At 47.8% G+C, this 21,925-nt stretch overlaps 1 protein-coding gene and 1 long non-coding RNA gene across 2 annotated transcripts in view; one reads left to right on the top strand and one right to left on the bottom strand.

Moving 5' to 3' along the window:
- Positions 1-335: 335 nt before the first annotated feature.
- The window catches only part of ZHX2 (zinc fingers and homeoboxes 2), a 142,771-nt gene continuing 121,181 nt past the window's right edge, over positions 336-21,925 (bottom strand). The window contains exons 3-4 of the mRNA XM_033126369.1: positions 12,570-15,321; positions 336-1,588 (exon numbers count right to left, since the gene is read on the bottom strand). Coding sequence (XP_032982260.1) covers positions 12,574-15,090 — 2,517 coding nt within the window. The 5' untranslated portion in view covers positions 15,091-15,321 and the 3' untranslated portion in view covers positions 336-1,588; positions 12,570-12,573. The remainder of the gene's footprint in view (positions 1,589-12,569; positions 15,322-21,925) is intronic.
- LOC117033894 (uncharacterized) overlaps positions 21,088-21,925 on the top strand; it is a 28,727-nt gene continuing 27,889 nt past the window's right edge. Inside the window, exon 1 of the long non-coding RNA XR_004424979.1 lies at positions 21,088-21,229. This is a non-coding gene — a long non-coding RNA (uncharacterized LOC117033894). The remainder of the gene's footprint in view (positions 21,230-21,925) is intronic.

Below are 21,925 nucleotides of genomic sequence, written 5' to 3'. Positions count from 1 at the left end.
ACTTACCTGAGGGTGAGTGGTGGTGCTGGGCGTTGCCTGTAGGTCTCATTATCATTCTGATGCTCTTCTCTGCAGTGCTTTATGAATCTATTTGTGCAGCCCTGGAGGAGCGGGGCCTATCGCTTAATTTTCTACGTCAAAGAGATATAATGAAGATCCCCACATCAACATTTACACTAGTTTTTACAGTCCCAACGTGCGATGTCCAACCTCACCCAGACGGGAAATGAGAAATGTGGTCATACGGATTTGAAACAGGAGGTGGCTGGGTTGGAACCCTGATGCTGTTCCCTGGGAACCTAACAGAAATGAAGAACCCGGAGCAGAGGAGAAAGTTATAAAAATGTTTAGTCTTTGCTTTATTGAGTTACAACAAATGAGCAACAAGTTAGAAAAATCGTATTCCTCCCCCCCAAACTCCCTATTGTTTGATGTGTGCAGTGTCCTCAAATAGGGGGTGGAGGGAGATTGCAAACAGAATTCATATTGCAACGTTTACACCAGATACGTCTCTTGGTTTTTCTTCTTTAAAAGTTAGGACTAACTGGAAAAAAAAAAAGTGCACTCAGGAATCTAAAATTGGCCCAAAACAAACACACAAAGAAAAAAAATCGATTCATGGTGAGGCTTCAAGCTGAAATCTTGTCAAATACCACACTGAAGAAAGGCAGTTAGGAACAGAAATGAAAACCAAAGCAGTTCGTCTTTGTATCATCTACATAGGAAGATCTCTTTTTGTTTTCATTTCACAAAAGTAATGATAAGGCTAACAAACCTGGGGGCCCTTTCTGCAGTATCTAAAAAGGGGCTTAAAAGGTCAGCCACCTGCTACCTAATCCTCCCGGTGCTGGGTGGGCCCCAGGTCTGACCTAAGAGGCCAGGCCGTTGAGAAACCAGACTTGTAAGAGGCAGTTCAGAAAGCCTTATGTGTGGCTAAACAGGGACCCACAGGCAGTTGGAGGAACAACTGGAAACGGATTTGATTTGGAAAATCTACCATCTGTAAAACCTTTCCAGTTGAGACCGACGCCTGAATCCCAGCCTTTCTCCCCGAGAAATCTCCCAAATTTCAAACTACCTTTAAAAATGAACTCTTCCTACCTAAAATCCAGTAGATATAATGGCACTAATGCTAACATTCCCCCTCCCCCAAATTAATAAAATAAAAAAAAGAAAAGGAAGAAAGAAAAAAAGCACATGTGATCAGCCCTCCCCTCCTGGAAAAACCTTACAATGGTAATGCTGGAAAAGGAAGTTGCCCTCGATTAAAAAGGTAGCAAAATTCCCACATTGTACAAATTGGTTCCAGTTGAGCAAGAAATGGGGGACAGGGCAGAGGAGCTAACTATTTACAAGGACCCACTGAAAATGCAGTAGTAGGACTTTGGCACTATGAACAATTCCCACCGGTCCTCTGGGAGGTGCGTGTGACAGGGGCTGGGTTCCTGTACCCCGCAGGCACACGCCAGCTAAGTAGTTCCGCTTGGAGTCTCTGGCCAGGTGGCCCACCGGCCCGGGAGGGAAGCTCTCTTCTTTCTTCAGAGCCAGAGCATCCCCTTTATCGGCACAGCTGTCCTGATGGACTTCCCTAGAAGGAAGACACAAAACCAGAGAGACAAGATGTCAGGGAGGTGACTGGCATTCCCTGGGTGGACGGAGTCAGGGGCGCCTCCTCCTGGCTCTCCTGGGGAGGACGTCCTTCCAATGTCATCCTGGGGCTCGGAGGAGAGACAAACAGCCTTCACGTTTGGGGCCTGTTTTAAAGTGTTTCCTGAGTACAGTCTGACATGATGGAGAGCTCAGTCCAGAATCAGGTCTCTGAAACCAGGATGGCTTTCTGGGGAAGTGAAGGAGATGGCCTGGGAGTCTTGTCATCCTTACAAGACCCTTTTCTTATTGCTGTGGAGGCAGCCAGTCGCCGTGGCTCTGAAAAGGCCACAGTCAGACAAACCTGGACTTGGGTCCCGACTTTTACATTTACTGGCTGTGGGGCTACACACATGTGACTGATTCCGTCTAGGGCTTGCTTAGTCTTTGCCTCTACAAAACAGGAATGATAACAGCATCCACCTGATGGAGTTGTGATGATGAAGTAAATTGATATATGCACCAGCATTTGGAATAGTGCTCAGTACATGATTAGTATTGTACATGCTTTCACTGTTTTTGTTAGCTGGAGCCTTTTCCAAACATGGCAGGAGATATATATATATATATATATATAATATATATATATATATACACACACACATATCTATCTTAGTAATTATAATAAGATGATTTTTAAGTGCACTTTTTATTTAATATTTATAGCCACCCTCGGAGGTGTAGGTATTATCATTCCATTTTATAGGTGGGAAAACTGAGCACAGAGAGGCTAAGTAATTTGCCCAAGATCACACAGCTATTAAGTGGCAGAGCCAGGATTCAAACCCAGGCAATCTCCAGAGTCTGCGCTGATATTATACACATGGTATTTATTAAAAGAGTCAGTATGGAGAAATGTTTAATTCTTATATATACTTTGAAGTGATGAAAATAATCCCAGGACCTTGTTATGGGTTGAATTGTGTCCCCCCAAAAGATATGTTGAAGTCCTAATCCTCAGCACCTCAGAATGTGACCCTCCTTGTATATGTGCTGCCAAAGCGAGCACAGAATGTGACCGTACTTGTAAAATTCCCTTACTTAGGGAAGTTAAAATGAGGTGATTAGGGTGGGACCTCATCCAGTATGACTGGTGTCCTTATAAAAAGGGGACACTGGACACAGAGATGACATACACGGGGAGAATGCCATGTGAAGGCAAAGACAGAGGTCAGGGTGACGCTTCTATAAGCCAAGGAATGCCAAGGACTGCCAGCAACCCTCAGAAGTTGGAGAGAGGCATTGGGACAGACACTCCCTCACAGTCCCCAGAAGGAACCAACCCTGCCAACACCAGACTTCCAGTCTCCAGACTGTCAGAGAAATAAATGTCTGTTGTTTAAGCCACTCAGTGTGTGGTACTTTATGGCAGTCCTGGGAAACTAAGACAGAACTCTGTTATTCCTTTTGTGGGCTCCCGGGATCCAGAGATCCTGGGCCAGGAATCCCAGGGGAGGCCTCAGGGACCTCAAGGGTGCAGCCAGTGTTTCACGACAGGCTGGAAGTTTATCAAATGGTAGAAGCCACTGGCTTTTCCTTTGCCTCCTTCCCAGGAAGGCCGTTGTCACTGCTCTGCTGGCCACTTCTCTGGCTGAGAAAGCCCTGAGAAGCGTGTTTCCCCCCCCCCCCCAGGGGACCAAGAGCCAGAAGACTAGATTTTCAGCCAAAGGTATCAGCTGATCATCTATGTAGTCATGTATTCCTAATGTCTGGCTACCAAATGTACCCACATTTCCTAGATGCGTGTCATGCATGGTGTCATGTGGGGTGTCAGCTCCCGCTCCCCACATAAGAACGCAGGATATGGTGAGGCCAAAAAGGAACACCCACGGAGCCATAGACAGGGGAGTCATACTAGTATATTCTCGCTGGCGGCACTATACTCTCACTGGAGGCTGGATCCACACTCTCCGCAACCCACCATCCACTTCTCTCTGCCAACCCACCTCACTTGCTAACTGCAATCCGCACTTGCTAGCTCAACAACCATCTTCTTGCTAGCTCCCATTTTCTGCTAGTGTAGGCACAGCAGTTATATTAGTGGCCAATGGCTCACTGGTTACAGCTGACGGCCAACTAGCCACGCTGATGGCCATCCAATCACAGTCGATGGCCGTTTACTACCTGAGCCAGCACCTTTCTATGTGAGGCCGAGAGCCTGGAAACTGCACTCCTGGCTCTGTCCCCACAATGTGCCTGACAATAAGACTGAATCTTGGAGTTAAGAAACCAGCTTTCGAAAGAATTGTCTATGGATGAAACCAGATTCCAGAGGTGTCCTTGGGAACTGGTACCGCCTGAAAGGGATCCAGCAAAAGTCACCGAATTGTAAGAGCTACAGAGATCCTTATGGGTGACTGCAACTCCACTCACTTCACGAAGGAAAAAAATGGAAGCACAGGAAGAAAAATTCATCTCCCTAGGTCACAAGACTCGTCAGCAGTGCAGTCAGAAAGAGTCGTGAATCACGACTGTGACAATAGTGAGAGGGGCTAATACTTATCTCACACTTGTTTTGAGCCAGGCCCAATGCCAGGTGCTAATACAGAACGTGTCATTTAGGCCTCACAGTTACCCAGGAGGTAAGTGACTATTAGGCCCCCTCGGCAGTGAAGAAATGGAGGCTTGGAGAGATTAAATGACGTCAAGTCAGTAGTAAGTGGTGGAACCTGGATTCTACCTTGGTCCGTCCAATGAATTGCTCCTCCCCATACCTGACCCACGGCCAGGGCCCCTCGTCCTACGTGCACAGCCTCTCCCTGCACGGAGCCACCAAGTGACAGGAGAGAGCACGTCTGCTTCAAGGGCAGGGGCTGGCAGTCCCGTGCAGAGCCCCCGCACCCCTGGTATAGGTGCACAGAGTACAGCCAGCCTCCCGTGTTCCCCACGGAATAGGCATTTCCCCAGCAAACAGGGTCTTTCACCGCCTTCGGAAAGGGGGCTGTCTCTGGTTGGATGTCCACCTGTACAGGTCTCAAGACACCAGGAAACAAGGCCCAGGGCATTGGATAGACAGCTACTGTTCTTCCTTCTCCCAACCAGGCTGACGAACGCCAGGTCAGCCCAGGACGGTGGGTACCGGCCGTGGTGGGACAGAGTGGAAAGAGATGTGAAGTTGGAGGAAGCTGGATCCAGGCTCTGCCATTTCCTGTGTGCCAAGTGCAGTCAACGTCCCCGAGCCTCACTCCCACAGTTCATACCCGACAGGCTGCTGGACGGTCGTACATAAGGCAGGAAGATGCTCCAGAAACAGCGCTTCATTTCTCCTTGAGGAAGGCCAGGTTATCAATTAGGGTCTTGGGTGTAAACGGGCTCACCTGTGTGTGAGAGTGTACATATGTTCTCCCTTTTCCCCTCTGCCATCAACAAAACTGAACCCTGTCTCTTCCAGTGATTGGCAGAAACTCACCGTTTTAGATCAACCTCAATATCGAGGAGGATTTCCATCCATCTGGCAATGACTTATTATGATTTCCTGTGAAATTTCTTATGGACATGAACATGCATAATCCTCCAACCATATGCATGAATAAAGAAAAAAAAATGCTGAACAAGCCTTTAAAAGAATCCAAACAAACAAACAAAAAAACCCCCCAACCAACCAACCAACCAAACAAAAAACCCCACCACAACAGAAAAACCAGATTGCAAGGCCAAAGGGGTGACTTGGAGAAAGGGTGACCAAGTCACTTTTTTCCCCAGCTTTTGCAGACCTCCCAGGTGTCTGTGTAAGCACCCTTGGAGCCGCTGGATTTCAAATCTCCTTTGACCTTTCGCAGGGCAGCGTGGGCAGGACTTGGGCTGTGGGAGTTGGCAGCATTCTCACAGTAAGGCTGGGGAACCCTGGATGCAGAGGGGGTGGAAGCAGAGGCAGGGGTGGTGTCTCCATCGGGCCCAATCGCCTATCCCCTGGGCAGCAAATCCCAGGTGGCTGGCCACTTCCCAGACGCCTGGTCCCAGCCACCGTCAGTTCTCGTCAGTTCTCCTTGTTAAACGTCCCTGAGCTGGGGCTTCCCAGCACAGCTTCCTCAAATTGCCTGGTTGATTGTACATCCTGTGAGACCCCTGAGGACATGGATGGTACCCGCCGTGTTCGCTGCTGACCCCTTCTACCCCCTGCCTGCACTGTGTCTGGCCCACTCGGGATACTCAGATATCCATTAATGAATAAAAAATGGGAAGAGTGCATGATGCTGTTAGAGGTGGTTGGTTTCACGAGGTTGGCGACAAAATTCACATTTCAGGGTTTTTATAAAGAGGATCAGTGATTTTTTGACTATGTGGCCTCTTGCTAATCTCCTGGGTTTCTATGTGGAGTCTTACCCCTTGGTCACAGCCATTTCTCACCGCAGAGAACCAACGACCGATCCTAGAGCACCAGGTCTCAGCTTTGGGAGGAAACCGCAAGGTCACTGGGCCACTATTCCAACATTTCTACTAACCAAGTGGATAGAGACGTCCAAGTCCAGCGTCTCCCTGCACTGGGCTGAGGACAGGGGACCCAGAGCCTCCCGGAGCCGTCTCTTTCTATCTTGGGGGACAACTTGGACGTTAAAAAGTACTATCTAATTCTTTAGCAAAATCTGCTTCCCTATTACTTCAACCGTTGGGGAAAAATGCAACAATTGGAATTCTTTTCCCATGCGATAGCTTTTTGTTTCTGCTTCTCTTTAATTTTTTTCCTGTAGGGATTTCCCAAAGCCCTGCGGATTCAGGAGAGATTAACACTGTATTCCATGAGAAAGAAAAACAAGCACTGTGGTAGTGATTCATGCTCTGTCTCAATCATATTTCTGAGTCAAACGGTCTTTTATTAAGCGGGGCCTATCAGAGTTGAATGAGAATCGAGATAAGGAAAATACAGTGGCACGGAGAGGGATGAGGCAATTTCCCGGCGGGCAGGGAAAACTCCGTACCATCCCAGGTACTCCCCACACCAGACCTCGGTCAACTCTGGCCCATCTGGCCGAAGCTCTTCGGTCAAGAGGAACCCCAACCGAAAAAGGCAGCTTGGAAAGGCAGGCGGCAGACGGCCAAATTCTTGTCCATATGGAGAAGTGTGTGCAGCTTCAGAGGCAGCATCCACGCTAATGCCAGCTCCCTGCTTAGGGGCTTTCACTTACAATATCTCATTTAATCCTGACAACAACAGACAACTCTATTAGAAAGTGTTACGGACTGAGGTATGTCCCCCACCCCTGTGTATAAATGGAAGCTTTAATCCTCAATATGACTATTTGGAGATGGAGACTTTGAGGAGGTGATTACGGTTAAATGAGGCCGGATGGGTGGGGCCCTAACCTGATAGGAATAGTGTCCTTATAGGAAGAGGAAGAGACACGTGCACAGGGGAAGAAAGGCCATGTGAGGACACAGAGAGAAGGTCTGTAAGCCAAGGAGAGAGGTCTCACCAGCAACCAACCCTACTGCCATCCGGATCTCGAACTTTCAGCCTCGAGAACTGTGAGAAAATAGATTTCTGTTGTTTCAGCCACTCAGTCTGTGGTATTTTGTTATGGCAGCCCGAGTTGACGAATATAGTAGGTATTAAGGTCACAGCAACTTACTAATGAAAGAGAACAAAGTGAAATGTATAGGCATGTGGATGCTCTAGAATTTTCCACCTTCCATCCTCCATTGACCACTGGAGCAGAAAAGTCTAACCACCCAGACATTTGCAAGAGGACTTTTTCCTTTTGTTTCTTCCTTGCGTATCTCGCAGGGTCTCAAACTTTCTCTACAGGATCATACACACAGAATCACAGCTAGTATACTTTATTGGTGAGTCAGAGAAGTTTCAAGGGAAAATTTGATTATCTGTGAGTCCGTCTAACACCCCTGCCCTTCTTTCTATGCAGTGTGAACTCATAGCCACAATAGCCACCTTTCAGGTCCCCTGATGTGGTACGTTCCCTCTGGCCTCAGAGCCCGTGAGTGGTTTTTTTCTGCCTGGAATATTTGTCCCCTCCTGTCCACCAGCCAACTCCTACTTAACCTTTTAGATTTTAATTCACCCACTAGCTCTTCAGAGAAGCCTTCTTTGACCCCTTAAGTCAGGTTTAACTTCTCTATTCTATATTCTCACTGCACCATGTACCTTTCCTTCCAAATACTTGCCAGTGTAGTAACTTTCCCTTTTTGTTTGATGAAAGATGGATGACAGCTTCATTCCCCATTAGACTGTGGGCCCCATGAGGGCAGGGACAGGCTAGGCACCACTGCCTTCCAGAGTCTGGCCCATGGCAGGCAGTCCACAAATACCTGATGGATGCATGAGCCAAGGCACTGATCATGAATGTCCCTGAACTTGTCACTTCCTCTCGTCGGGGCCCACATCCTTCCTCTGAAAAAGGAGGGGCTTAGGTTTCATGATTTCTAAGTTGCTACAAGCTACCCAAAGCACAGTGAGAATTCTAAGTGTGAAAAGCTCCAGAATTAGGTAAATGGAAGTGATAACAGTTAATGTTCTATTAGATACCATGGTACTGAGGATTTTGTGCAGTCTCTGAGAAGCCATCCCCTAACAAATATCCAGTGACCAGTCTCCAACAGACCTTTTCCTTGAGCTGCACTCCTCGGACTGCCGTCATCTAATGGGGCTAATGAGAGATGGGAAAAAAAAAAAAAAAAAAAAGAGAAGCAAAAGGATGGAAATACCAGACCCTGGATAATTAAAAGCCAGCTATCTTTGGTAATTCTTAGGTTGGTTCAATAAATTGTCATTGAGCATCTGCTCTGAGTAAGGCACTGGGGATTCAGAGACCAAGGGGCTATGGTCCTGGCCTCCAAGGGTCTGTAGAGGGGAGACAGGGAAACAGGTAATTACAGTATTTCCTTCAATCCTCCCTCCCTCCCTCTCTTTTTCCCTCTCTCCCTCCCTCCCTTCCTTCCTTCCTTCTATCCATCCATCCAAACATCTGTATTTGGGCAGCTGATCTGAACAGACTGTGGGGACATACATATCCTGGGTCCTAAATTGTAGCCAGGGTGCCACACTTGGCAGCCTTGAATATTTTAAGCAAGCTGAACTATGGACACTATTTTGTTCTGACAATCCACACATTTTACCTCTTCCCTAATGATCAGGAGAGGGGAATGAGCAGACGTCAGGAGGCAGCAGAGCAGTGAGTGAATAGTTGTGTATTAGTCTCCATTCCCACACAGAGTTAAGAAGTGGCCATATCCTGTTGGTTTGCTTATGTGGCGTCACTGACGGAGAGGTGGTGGGCCATGGTGGTTGGGTCAGGCGCTGGCCTGACAGATGAGAGGTGGCCTCCAGGCTCCACCAGCTGCTAGCTGAGGAACCCAGGAGAAGCCTCTCTGAGCCTGTTTTGCCTTCTGTGAAAAGGGGGAAAGAGCCATACCTGTCTTATAGGGTTGTCGTGAAGTTTAAATGACTTAATAGACGTGCTTAGAAAAATGCTGAGCACGTGGCACATACAAATGAATAGCAACTCTTCGTAGTAGTAGTGCCGGAATATTCCATCTGGCCAAACATCAAGGCCTATGTCCGACAATGTCTTGTTCAAGTACTCTAATTTTTAGGAAAGGAAGGATTTATGTTTCAGCCTCTTACCAGGACAAGTCTCTCAATGGATGGCTCGAGAATTATTTGGACCCGGAAATTGAATCAAGACAACACAATTCAAGGCTTAGACAAGATGGGTTATCTCTGTGACTAACCCCAGGACGGAGGTGAGTCTGAACTGAGTCAAATGCTGTCATGAGCCTTGCAAAGAAAGTATCAGTCAAAGGAAATGGTCAGGAGAGATGCTTAACTGCTACAGAGGAAATCCCACCCTAGTGTCAGCTCTCAGCTGCTTACCCAACTTCTCTCTCTCTCTCATACGTACATCATATAACACCTTTTATGAAGTCAAAACCATGCATTATTTTCAGGATTACTATATGTGTAACAACTGAACTCAACTGCAGGTTCCTAAATAAATATATGTTTAAATACAGGCATTGCTGAATATTTATGAATTTCAGGACACCCGTGTGTTTGGTTCATGACAGCTGTGAAGTAATTTGGCGAGTTTATTTTCCTCTAAGTCAAAACGTTCCTTTAAGGAACCTCTGTCCAGGACGTCACCTTTTAGTGCAGACTGCAGCCCTTTCCTCAGTGCAATGGCACCTCTGAAATATCAGGAAGCCCATTAGGGATATTGGATGTCGCTAGGTATTGAGTAGACCTTAGTGTCTGGTTTAGGAATATTTGCCAGTACACACTTGTGGCATTACCATAATTTACCATAAAACGGGGTTCCTGGGTATTCCTGCCTTTTCAGGGATACAGCCAGTTTCTACATCTCTGAGTTATCAGATGTTAGTGCAAAACTCAACTCCAAAACCTCTAGGTATTCCCTCCCCTGCTACTGGGGGTGGGGGGTCAGCCAGAGAAGGGGCATTCATGTCAGAAACAAAGAGGCAGAGATGGCAGTGGGAAGAGTGAGGCTCGGTGGTGAAACTGGGGTGCTGGCTGGGGACATGTGCTAAGTTCTTTGGTTTCTGAGTCTCAGTTTCTGCGCTTATAAATGTATAGATAACGTACCTCTCAGGATTGCTAAGAGAACTGCATGAGGCCATCTGTGCCCAGAGCACCCAGCTCAGCCTGTGCTACTTAGGATGCCCTGCTCCACCCTTCTATTCTTCCTCCTGTCCTTCCCGAAGCTCCTCTTCATGGTTTTAGCTCTGCTTCCCCCTTCTGTTTCTCTTGGGCCTCCGGTGGAAGCCAGGCACAGTGGCAGCCAGCCCAGCTGGGCATTTTCAACTGGTGGTTGGGAGAGAAAGGATGGGGGCAGGTGGACGCTGGGGAACTCCCCCCTGCCCCCCAGACAACCTCCCACTCAGTGATGGTCATCTAGAAGCACCGTGGAACTCACTCTGGGATACAAAAACATAGCATCCTTATACTCCAATGCAGCAAACACAACTGCTTCAGAATAGCTTTTGCCTGCTGTGGGAAACCACTGGGTTTTCTTTCAGTTTGCCTCTTTTCATTGTTTACTGAACCTCAAACTCTGGTTTGCCTTGTCTATTCCTTCCACTTGAATCACTCTTTTCCTTGTCTGTGGATTTGGGCAACTCCTTCTCATCAGCTAGCTCCTGAGTCACATGGCCCTTCCTCCAGGAAGCCTTCCCTGATCTCCAACCTGGGTGCCCCTCCTGAATGCTCCCACACACAGCTGTGCATGTCTCCATCATACCCCAGAGCATGCTGGCGAGGAAAGGGAAGAACAGTTTCCTCTCTCCTTGGCCTGGCTGAGCTCCATGTGAATGAGGACTCTGTAATCGGTCTTCATGACCTCCAGCGCCCACCACAGCGACCGACACACCGTGGATGTTCAGAACGTAGTCGTTGAATTGAACGGAACTCTATCGTCTATTAAGTGGTGGGAGGAATAAGTAATCATGGAGACTTATGTCATGTATCTGAAAAGGTCAAGGACAGAAGACAAGGAAAGCTAGGAGCTTTCAGGCAGATTCTGACTAGACCAGAAAAGAAAAAAAATTGCTCCTTCATTGCAGTGAGGGAGACAGGGGCTGGACTGAGAGGGTTTTGGAAGAAGCAGGAAAATGGCCAGAGGGAGGACGAAACTGAGGTAAGCCAGATAAAAGTGGATAGTTGGTGCTATTGGTGACGTCAGTAGCCTTTAGCCCCCTCCTGTCACTAACCCCCCCCACCCCCCACCCCTGGGCTGCATCTTCACCCACAACCCATTACCACTTCCTCCTGAAAAGCGAGAGGAGAAAGACTTCATGGCTTTCTGTGACTGGCTGTTCACTAAATAGCCGATGAAGCCAGCTAAAACAAGGTTGCTAGAGGACTTCATTTTTTTCTTGCCAGGTGCCTCATTTTATTACCGAATAAATAAATGAATGAGGGACATGGCCAGCCCAAGTTATCCGCGTTCATTAATGAAGAGGCATGGTAATTTCCAGGGAATTATCAATCATTCTGGAAGTTCTTATCTTTATTTCATTATTTTGAAAGGTGACCTGGGGGACCTCTTCCATTGCCTTTTAAATGATCTGTGGAGAAGCCAACCTGGGCGGGCTGTAAGTCCTGCATCTCCTTCCTGGTTTCAAGCTGTCTGTGGAATATTTCCGCTTTGGCCAAGGTGTACCTTTCTCTCCTGAGTCCTTCTCCCCTCTACCCTCCTTTCCCTGACCCCCATTTCTAAATTCACCACCAAGCAAGCTGCTGTGCTTTAGGCCTTGATTTGCATGGACCTCTTGTGAAACACACACACCAAGGGCTTGGGTGACACGTCCCATCATGTGGATGACATGGCCATTAGTAACCATGGTAACCTCCCTTCCCCGGCTTCTGTGGCTCCACAGGCCTAAATTTATACCAGTCTCTGCCAGATATGAAGGGGTTCTGAGGACCCAATCAGTGCAGCTAGGAGCAGGTCATTTAATGAGACACATAGTGCACCTTCCATTAGCCACGACGAGGCAAACACCCCACCCTTTCAGGTTAATAGAAACAACCCCAAATCTCTCAACAGTAAACTTGGATACTTACTCTGAAAAAAAAATCCAAAAAGAAAAGGATTAAAAAAAAAGAAAAAGGAAAAGACACATCCTTTTCATGTTTGTTTCTTACAGCACCAACCATAAAACAGGCGGAGGATGTACTATTACAACTGCGACTAGACTTTAGCATGTACAGGCCCCCAACAGGCCACAGGAAGCACTGCTGTCACCCATCAACACAGCCTTTCCAATAAGAGCATGAAATCTACCAGCCCCCCGACCCCCATTTTTCTTCCTTTTTTTTAAAAAAAGAACCCATCGTCTTTGTCAACATCTGTGTATCCTACAAACTATATGGAGTCCGGAAACATAAAGAAAGACACCCAGCATCCTCCCCTAGTTACCTGGGGGGGGGGGCAGCGAACAGGTGGAATTACCTGTCTAGGCCTGGCCAGCCTCGGCAGGGACGCTGTCGGAGTCTGAGTCGGCCAGCTCTGCTGTGCCTTCGGGAGCAGTCTGACTCCAGCTGTCCGACCTGTCTGAGATGGCGTCCTCCTCTCCGACTGTCACCTCCACCCAATCCACAACGCCGGACTCCTCATTTTCATCACTGCCCTGGCCATCCCGGCTGTTGCCCTCTGACCTGTCTGAGGTGACCTCTGAGGGTTTTGCAGCCGGCAAACTGTCTTTTGCTTGCTCGCTGCCCACTTTTACCCTGGGTACCACCTTCTCCGAATCCTCTTCACAGAGCTTTTTGGGGTCCTTGTAATATTGCTGACCCACCCCACTCCCGTTCTTTGGGCTCTCGGTGACGGTGGCTTTAGCTGCTTTCCTGGATGCGATGTCGTAGCCGTGGTCCTCCGCTACATGCTGTTGCTGGTACTGCTCCATCCACTTCAAGGTCCCAGTTTTTAGCAAGCATCTGTTCTCCTTAAACCAACGCACAATTTCAGTTCGGACCAGGCCGGTCTTGGCTGCTAACTGGTCGTACTCCTGGGGGGTAGGCCACTGGGTTCTTGCAAACGTGCTCCTCAGGAGATGAACCTGTTCTTGACTTTTTGTAATGGCTGGTGAAGGGCTGGGCAGAGAACTGACCAGCTGGGCACCGGAGAGCTGGTCAAGTCGAGACAGAGCACCATTGGGGGCCACCACATCCTGGCCTCTTTTGCCAGACCCCATGGAATCCAAGACTGCTTGTTCCATGCTGTCCCGGAGCTTCCGCCTCTCCGAGAACCAGGAGTCGATCTCCCTCCTGCTCAGCTTGGTCTCCACCCTTAGCCGATCCAGTTCTGCTTGGGTAGGAAAAGAGCTTTTCAAAAAGCTGTCTTCCAGGAGTTTAACCTGACCTTGTGTTTTCTCCTTGAACTTCTGTGGGGCAAAGTCTGGGTACGCATGGTATGTGCGACCGTGTCGGGAGGCCGCGATGGCCAACTGGTCTTTGGCAAGGGATTCGCTGGTGATGTGGACGATGCCCCTTTGACACCGATACCGGTGGTCACTGAACCACTTCTTGATCTCACTCCTGGCCAGGCCGGTCACCTCGATGAGTCGGTAGACCTCAGCATCGTCAGGGAACTGGCTCTGGAGAAAGCTTGCCTTGAGATGTGCTATCTGCTCCTTTGTCTTCTTGCGGTCGCTGGATGGGGTCAGCGAAGGGTTGGCCACTTTGGGTGGGGGCTCTGGCACCTGAGTGACATGTGGACGCTTGGGCTCAGGGGCAGCTTGGGGAGTGACTAACGGTCTCTTCTGGCCGTGGTTGGTCACTCCGGCCATGGCAAGTGTGATGGGGGAGCAAGAGACAGTTGTTGACCCGCTCGTCACCTGAGTCAGCACCAGGCTGGTCTGGCCGAGGATTTGGCACGGTAGAGCTGTCTGGAGGATGGGCTGCGACATCTTTGTGGGGGCCAGCTGGGCGGGCAGCACAGTGATCGTCGGGGAGACTGTCTGGATGGTACCATTAAACATCTTCTTCCGGGCCTCCTCCACTTCCTCGGGGGACCAGCTGATGCCATGCTTTAAGCGCTGGGTGGCAAACCAGATTCTGATGTGCTCTTCTGGGTGTTTGGAAGCGGCGGTCAACCAGGACAGCTCAGCTTGGGTTGGGTAAGGGAACTTGTTGAAGGAGTTGATCATGGTGGCGTTCGTGTCCAGGGCAGAGTTGTATTTGGTAGTATTCAGTGGGACGGGGACCTTGGGGACAAGGTTGATATTTGGTGGGAGCTGGACTGAAGGCATGACGTGCCCTAACTCCTGGAGCAGCTCCACACCTCCAAGTCTGGAGAGGATCTCAGCTGCGTCCGTTACCAGGCGGGCAGTCCCTTCCATGTGGTTCTCGGGGGTGGCCTCTTCAGGCTTCTTGGGCACCTTCTTGGCATCAGCTTTCGGTTTCCCCGTCTTCATGATGGGCGTTTTACTCACTGAGATCCCAGGGTCACTGTCACCGCCTCCAGGGCCACTGGTGGTGATGGACACGACGTGGTTGGTGGCTTCGATGGACTGCTCTAAGACGGTCTGATTATTGCGCTTGATTAACTTCAGTTTGAAGTTGGTCTCCCCGGGATGGAACTTGGAGTTGTGGTCAGACAACGAGTCGTACTTTTTGGTTGTGAAGTTACATTCGGCACACACGTACAGGGGGTTGAGAATGACATTGGGGTGCTGCGTGTCCACGTGCTCCGTGAACTCGTTCAGGTTTTGCGTGGAGTAGGGGCAGTATTTGCACTCATAACCACCTTGGAGCTTTTTGGATGGGTTCTCCCCTGTAGATTTCACCTCTATCACTTCATTTTCTTTGGAAGAGTTTTCAGGTTCCGCTGCCCAACTGTCTTTGGCCATTTCAGGCTGTGGCGTGCTGATCCCTTTTTCTTTGGCCCTGTCTGCTTCCTCGGGCACATCTTGTTCTAGCACTTGTGATGTCCGAACCATGCACGGGGTCGTAGATTTTCGTTTGCTTGCCATGGCGCTTGTCTCTGTGCAATGGCTTATTTTGGAGAGGGCAGGGGCACGTAGGAAAGGGGCAGTGAAATTTTTGGAACAAATAAGGTCAAAGAAAGGCTTTTGGCTTTATCCCCCCTCCAATGGCTTTGGCTTCCTTTCAGTACTGAAATCTGGTGTTTGAGTTTCCAGAGTGATCTCAGCACAGAAAATTGTAATTGCTCCAATGGCTAAACACAACTGGCAGCATCATATCTGTAGGACAAGAACAAAGAAAGGGTCAGTGTTTCTTCAACAGGTGAAAGAAACTAGCATTTCTTTCTGAGTTGCACCCATGACACACCCAAGGGGCACCCAAAGCAAACACCTAGGAGAGCACAGATGGTGTGAGGGTGGGTGCACGTACAAATGAAAGATCATATTCTTCTCCTCTTCCCTTCTCTGGGAAGGGCAGTGGGAATGGGCCCAAAACAAGCAAACAAAGATGTAGGTCACTTGTTCACGTTTAGAGACAAATGGACATAGAAACCAACAAAGGTCGTGGGATCCTCTGAAGCGGTTGGTGAATGGTGGAGGGAACGTTGCACATGAAATGTGGCTGGGCAGGCAAGGTGCTTTAATTGATGGTACATCAGGAGCAAGATGCTTACCTGGGGCTGGCAAGTGGCATTTATTAATATATAGGCATTAGAAAATAGATATGAACTTCGATCCCTTATCATAAAAGTCCAGGTAACCCCTGTATAACACGGTTGTTAGGGTCCTTAAAAAATGCCATGTTATGCGAACCCGTGTTATACAAAACAAAGAACTAGTACAAAAAAGGGGGTTAGCTTCCAAAAATTAAAAAAACCATGCTATTATATTTTTACAATTAAGTGCCATACCTTTATTAAAGCAATTTTCACCAAAAGTATGACATATTAATATGTATTAAATAATGTTTTCTTCATCATCATTACTAAGCTTTTATTACACTCTGTGTTGTTTGGGGATTTCTCTAATTCTCAAACCGTGTTAGAGTGAAACTGTGTTCTAGAATGCCGTATTATACGAGGGTTTCCCCCAATTCTTGAACTGTGTTAGAACAAAACTGTGTTATAGAAGTGCCATGTTATAGGGGGTTTCTTGTAAAATCACTATAGAAAATCCAGAAAATGCATTTAAGTACAAAGGAGAAAAAATCATCCCAAATATTGTAGTTCTTTCATTTCACTTGAAAAGTTCCCGATTTTTATAAATATGGAGCAAAATAATGATTTAAACATGGCTGTATGATGCTACATTGTAGCGATATACTACACATAATATATTTAGCTATTCAACTTTTGTTGGACACTTTTTTCAATTTTTGGCTTTTCTTAACAAAATTGCAATCGGCACCCTGAGTCTTTATTTCTGAGAAGCACCTGTGGACGAATGCTTAGAAATAGAAGCACTGGGTCAAACAGTGTCAACATTTTAAGTTCTCTTGGCTCATATGGCCAAGTTTTTGCATCAATTGGCCTTTCACCAGGCAAGGAATGACAGCGCCCAACTTACCACTCAACCTACATCAACTATTACCATGAAAAAGCTGATAAGATAGGCTAAAATTCTATTAATATGCTTTTGTGCTTTTTCTTGATTGCTAATGAGGTTGAATGGTTTTCAAAGACTTACTTGCCATTTGTATTCTTTCTTTGTGAATTGTCTCTTTACGCGATTTTTATATTGTGATTCTCAGTGGTTTTATTATTAATTTGCGAGAGTTCTCTCTACATTAAGAATAGCAGTACTTTATTGGTTGCAAAATTTTCCCAGTCTATCATTTATGTGTTAGTTTTTCATATAGTGCTTTTCATGTTTTACACACCAAATTTTAATTTTTAGGTAGCAAATTTATCAATCTTTTCCGCTTGCAGCTTCTTTCATTGTGATTTTATGTATAGAAAGTGATTCTCTGCCTTGATAGCAGAGACACATTATTTTGTAATGTAAAATAATAAAGCTTAGGACGATTTAGCTTTATTTTTTTACGTTTAACTCATCTGGAATTGATCGTGGGTTCAGCTGTAACACACAACTCGAACCATTTTTCTTGAAAGTTACCAAGGATCTCAGTAGCATGTATTGTGTTATCTTTGCTCTTCTCAGTAATTTGTGACACCATCTTTGTTATACATTCAATTTTTAGATATACTAGGGCATTTCTGGGTTATCTATTCCATGTTTCCTGTCGAGCTATTGAGTCTCACACTTATGCCTAAATTTTTTTCCCCTGTAGATTAGATTTTTTTAATATCTGGAGATATTAAGGGAGTTCTCCCTTGTTACTCTTCTTTTGCAAAACAGTTCTGGGTTATTTTGATCACCTATTCACATAAATCAGTTCTCGTAAAGCAGAATCATTTGCAAAAATCAAATAGAATTTTGATTGAGATTGCATTCAACAAATATTAATTTGGGAGTACAGGAATAATCGGCTTATTATTAGGAGGTAGGATGTGTGAACAGAACCCAACCCGGAGAACTGATGGGCTATGCATCTAAATGCATAGGCCGATGTGGAGCGGGCCTTGCATTTTGTGGCTAAAGGAGGAGGGAGGTGTGTTTTGGAACACGGATAGCTGACGTCTGGGGAGAGGGGAATGGAGGAGATGGAATATCACCTCCTGCCCCTTCCACTGGCTTGGTTTCAGGTCCCCTCGCTGAGAGTGCTAAAGGGCAGAAGTGAAGGCTTATTTTCGTGAGCTACTACTCTGTGGGACTCTGAGCCCACACCCCTCTCCTTACGGGCTCAGGTGACAAACTTGAGCAGGACTCAGGAGAGGGGTATTCCTTGTCTTGTGAACTCAGAACTCAGAACACTCGAAGGCTGGAGTCCTGGCATTTTCATACTGGGCAACTTCATCTGTAGTGGGTAAGGGTCCCTCCGGGCACTGGTGAGGACAGGACACGGGCGCAGTGAGAGCAGACTGGCACCATGTCTTTTTGCTGACCGCTCTCAAGTGACATCTTCAGCTCCCAGGTCCCCACTGAACGTTAGATTCTTGATTCCCGCCCCCCTCTCCACCACAGGCGTCACTCCCTCCAGAATTCTTAGTCTCCATCAATGCTTCCACCATTGCCCACTTGGGCTAAAAACCGCTCTGCCTCACCCCACACAATCAACCCATCAGCAATCCTGTTGACTCTGTCTTCAAAAAGAACTCTAGTATCATATCACTTCTCCCCACTTCCACCTCTCCCTGCCGTGTCTAAGGTATCATCATGTCCCCCCGGAAGCCTGGAGAAGCCACTCATGGGTCTCCCGCTTCATTTCTCTCCAGAGCAGCAGAGGGATGTTTGAAGACAGGAATCCATTTACGTCACCTCCGTGCACGACAAAGGCCTCTGTCGGCTTCCCCTCAGAGTGAACTCCATGCCTTTATTGCAGCCTGCAAACCCCGCGAGTCCGGGCCTATGCTTCCCTCTCCTCCTGTGCATTGCACTCTGGCTGCTGGAATGGGTGTCCCACGTCCATTACAGGGGCTCTGCCACAGCATCCCACCCCTAGAACCCCTCAGTTCTCAGGGCTCCATTTAAAAGATCCTCCCACAGAGAAGCCTTTCCTGCCCACCACCCCATCTAAAATAATGCCCCCCTCAGTCTCTCTCGTTCCTTACTCTGCTTTGCTTTCTTCATAGCACTTGCCAACATTGAAAATTTATTTATGTATTTTTGGGGTTGAAGGAAGGAGGAGAGAGTATTTACCTACTGGTTTGTTGTTTGTGTCCCCCTCTAGAACTGTGCTCGCAATATGGCAGCCACCAGTCACATGTGGCTCTGAAATTTAAATTAATTTAAAAAATGCAGTTCCTTAGTCACACTAGCCACATTTCAGGTGCTCGATAGGCACACGGGGCTGGTGGCTATTGTATCAAACAGTGCAGGACATTTTTATCATAGAGGGACATTCTACTGGACAGTACTGCTCTAGAATGTAAACTCCATAAAGGCAGAAACATCTCACTGTGGTTTCCCCAGAGCCTGAAACAGCACCTGGCCCTCAATATGCTTCCCACAAACATTAGGTGAATAATTAAATTAACTGTAACCGATACAGAGTGATCAGGTATAGAAATATTTCTTGTGGGTGTTTAGTAACGTGTGTGCATGTGCACGTGTGTATGTGCCTGTGTACACGTGTGTGTGTGTGTGTGTGTGTGTGTGTGTATTGGGACTTGTATAAGTGGAGGAACTCTGAAAAGGAAAGGAGGTCCTACAGCCCCATTGTGGGTAATATTGACACAGCAGAATGTAGCTAAATTTGCACCCATTAGTCCAGAGGCTTGGGCATTTGAATTACGGTTTTTTTTGAAGAGAGAGAGCAAAAGGAAACTTTTCTTTTGCAGAACAAAGAAATGGGGGAGGAATGGGTGTGGAGGAGAAGAGATCTTTCGTACAGAAACTCCCCACATCTAGAATTATTTAAATCTGTTGACAAGTGAGGCCAAGGAACGAGCCACATTGTGGTGAAACATCCTAAAAGCTTCCCAATGTTCCAAAAACTGTGGTGCAGAATAACCAGTATCTTCTAAAACTTAATTGGCAACCCAGAATCCCAACCCTAGCAGATTAAAAGGAAGGAAAGATGAAGGAAGGAAAGAGAGAAAGGGGGGAGGGCTGTGAAAATGCTGAGCCTTTGAAGAATTCATCTCTGGGCGGCCCACTGGGGGTGCTGCAAGAACCCTTGCCCATGGGAGACTAATCCCGGGGCAACCAGGGGTGAGTGTCTGTGAACAGCAGCAAGCTGGTGTCTGTCTTTTTGAAAGTCTGTAAGCCACCAATGAGGTCACGACCGGTGAGGTCTGGTAATTGCCGGCATGAAGGCTGCCGTGTTTCTGGCAAAGTCTGCAGGTTCAGGTATACACTGGCCAAAGTTGGCAAAAACAAAAAACAAATAAAAAACCCTGAATGAACGAATGAATAAAATGCATGTTAAAACACCAACAACGGTCCCTTCTACGCTGTGGTGAGTACCCCAACAGACCAGCTCTGCATCCCGGGTCTTACCCTGGGCCAGCTTCCCAGTGGGTCTGAACCGGGCGCAGGCACATTCTGTGCCCACCTGCAAACACACCACATAAAGGACTTCAACATGTGCATTTTTGGGGGGGCCGGGGAGGGGGCACAACTCAGCCCATAACAGCCGGGCAGGGCAGTGCCATCTGAATGCCCCTCGAGGGCACAAAAACGATTCGTTCATGCAGTCAACAACAAATACTGACCGAGCACACATCACTGCTAGTCTCGGTTCTAGGCGCCGAGGATGCGGGAGTGAACAGACAGGAATCTGCTCTCGCGGAGCTCGCATTCACGAGAACAAACAGGCAGGATGCCCGATGATTGACAGATACTCTATGGAGAAAAGCCAAGCAGCAGAGGACGGGGCGCGCGCAGTGGGCAACGGTGACTTTAAGCAGGGAGGTCAGGGACTCCATGGAAAGGGGTCAGTGGAGCCCCTGGATGCTGCCTAGACAGGAAGGAGAAAGAGCTTATGAAACACCGAGGCGCTGTGCTTCGTTTTGTAGGATGGGGAGGGAGAAGGATGCCTAAATGCTTCACAGGGGAGATAATGTTCTTCTTAGGAACACAATGGCCATGACCGTGATCAACTGAAATTCTCCACACTCTGTTGATGAATCCTCACAACAACCCTGCAAAGCAGTTGTTAGTAGCCTCAACTTACGGAAGAGAGAACCCAGGCCAGGGAGGAGAAGTGCCTTGCCCAGGGTCACATGGCTAGTTTGTGGCAGCGCTGGCATTTGAACAAAGTCCGTCCACGCTGTGCCCGGGCTCTTGGCACACAGCACACGGCCTTTCCTGGTTAAGCAGGGCTCCAAAGGTGAGGTAGGCGTCTGCCTTGTAGAGAGAAAGGAAGAGCAGGCAGAGGAGACAGCAAGAGCAAGGAACCGTCTGAGGAATCATGAGGACAGAGGTTAAAGGGCAGGGCGTGAGGGTGGAGCCGGAAGGAGGCTGACAAGTGAAGATCCTGAAGGGCCTTGAACGCCATGCTGAGTTAGGATTTCACTCTGCTGGCAACGGAGTGTCAAAGTCTTCCAAGCGGGGTCATGGAAGCAGCAGCGTCTCAGAGATGTTTGGAGGTGGGAAGGCAGGAAGAGAAGGCACATCAATGAAGGTAAGAACCCCCAAGCAGACGAACCATAATGTTAACTGACCCGAGGTGAAATAGTCAGGGCTCCCGCTGCTAAGAGACACTCTCCTCTCCAGCCTCCAAGTTTGCCCTTGAAGCAGACATCGAGGATTCTTCACTTTTCACCCGGAACTTTCTTGCATTCAGCTTGGGCTTTCTTCCTCACCCAAATATGGCAGGAGGCTTTGGGTTTAAATGTGGCAAAGCTGTCCTTGCACCATTTTCCCAATAACAATGACAGCTAACATTCACTGAAAGCTTAGTGTCTGCCAAGTCTCAGTGTTTCATTTCTCAAAAAGCCCTATGTAGCTACTGAGGCTCAGAGAGGTTAAGGAGCTTGGTTAAGGTCACACAGCCTGGAGCCACACAGGGCTGGGATACAAGCTTCTTGTGCAAATTGCCTGGGGATCTTGTTCAAACTCGGATTCTGATTCTGTGAGACTGCATTTCCAACAAGCTCCCAGGTGAGAATGATGCTGTAAAGGTGGCCCACGCTCGGAGTAGCAAGGCTTTACACGCCTCCCCAAGTAAGCACTTCCCAGTGTCATGCCCTTGGTCGCCCTCCTCCAACCCTTATTTCTAGGGACAGGGTGGTAGCATTGCTTGACCTTTCCCTACGAGTGGACTGTGGCCCTCAAGGGAAGGAAAAATGGGTCAAACCATCAGACCAGCCCTTGGAAA

The sequence above is a fragment of the Rhinolophus ferrumequinum genome, chromosome 14 (assembly GCF_004115265.2).
Source record: "Rhinolophus ferrumequinum isolate MPI-CBG mRhiFer1 chromosome 14, mRhiFer1_v1.p, whole genome shotgun sequence".
Taxonomy (NCBI): domain Eukaryota; kingdom Metazoa; phylum Chordata; class Mammalia; order Chiroptera; family Rhinolophidae; genus Rhinolophus; species Rhinolophus ferrumequinum.
This window is presented reverse-complemented; position numbering and strand designations above follow the sequence as displayed.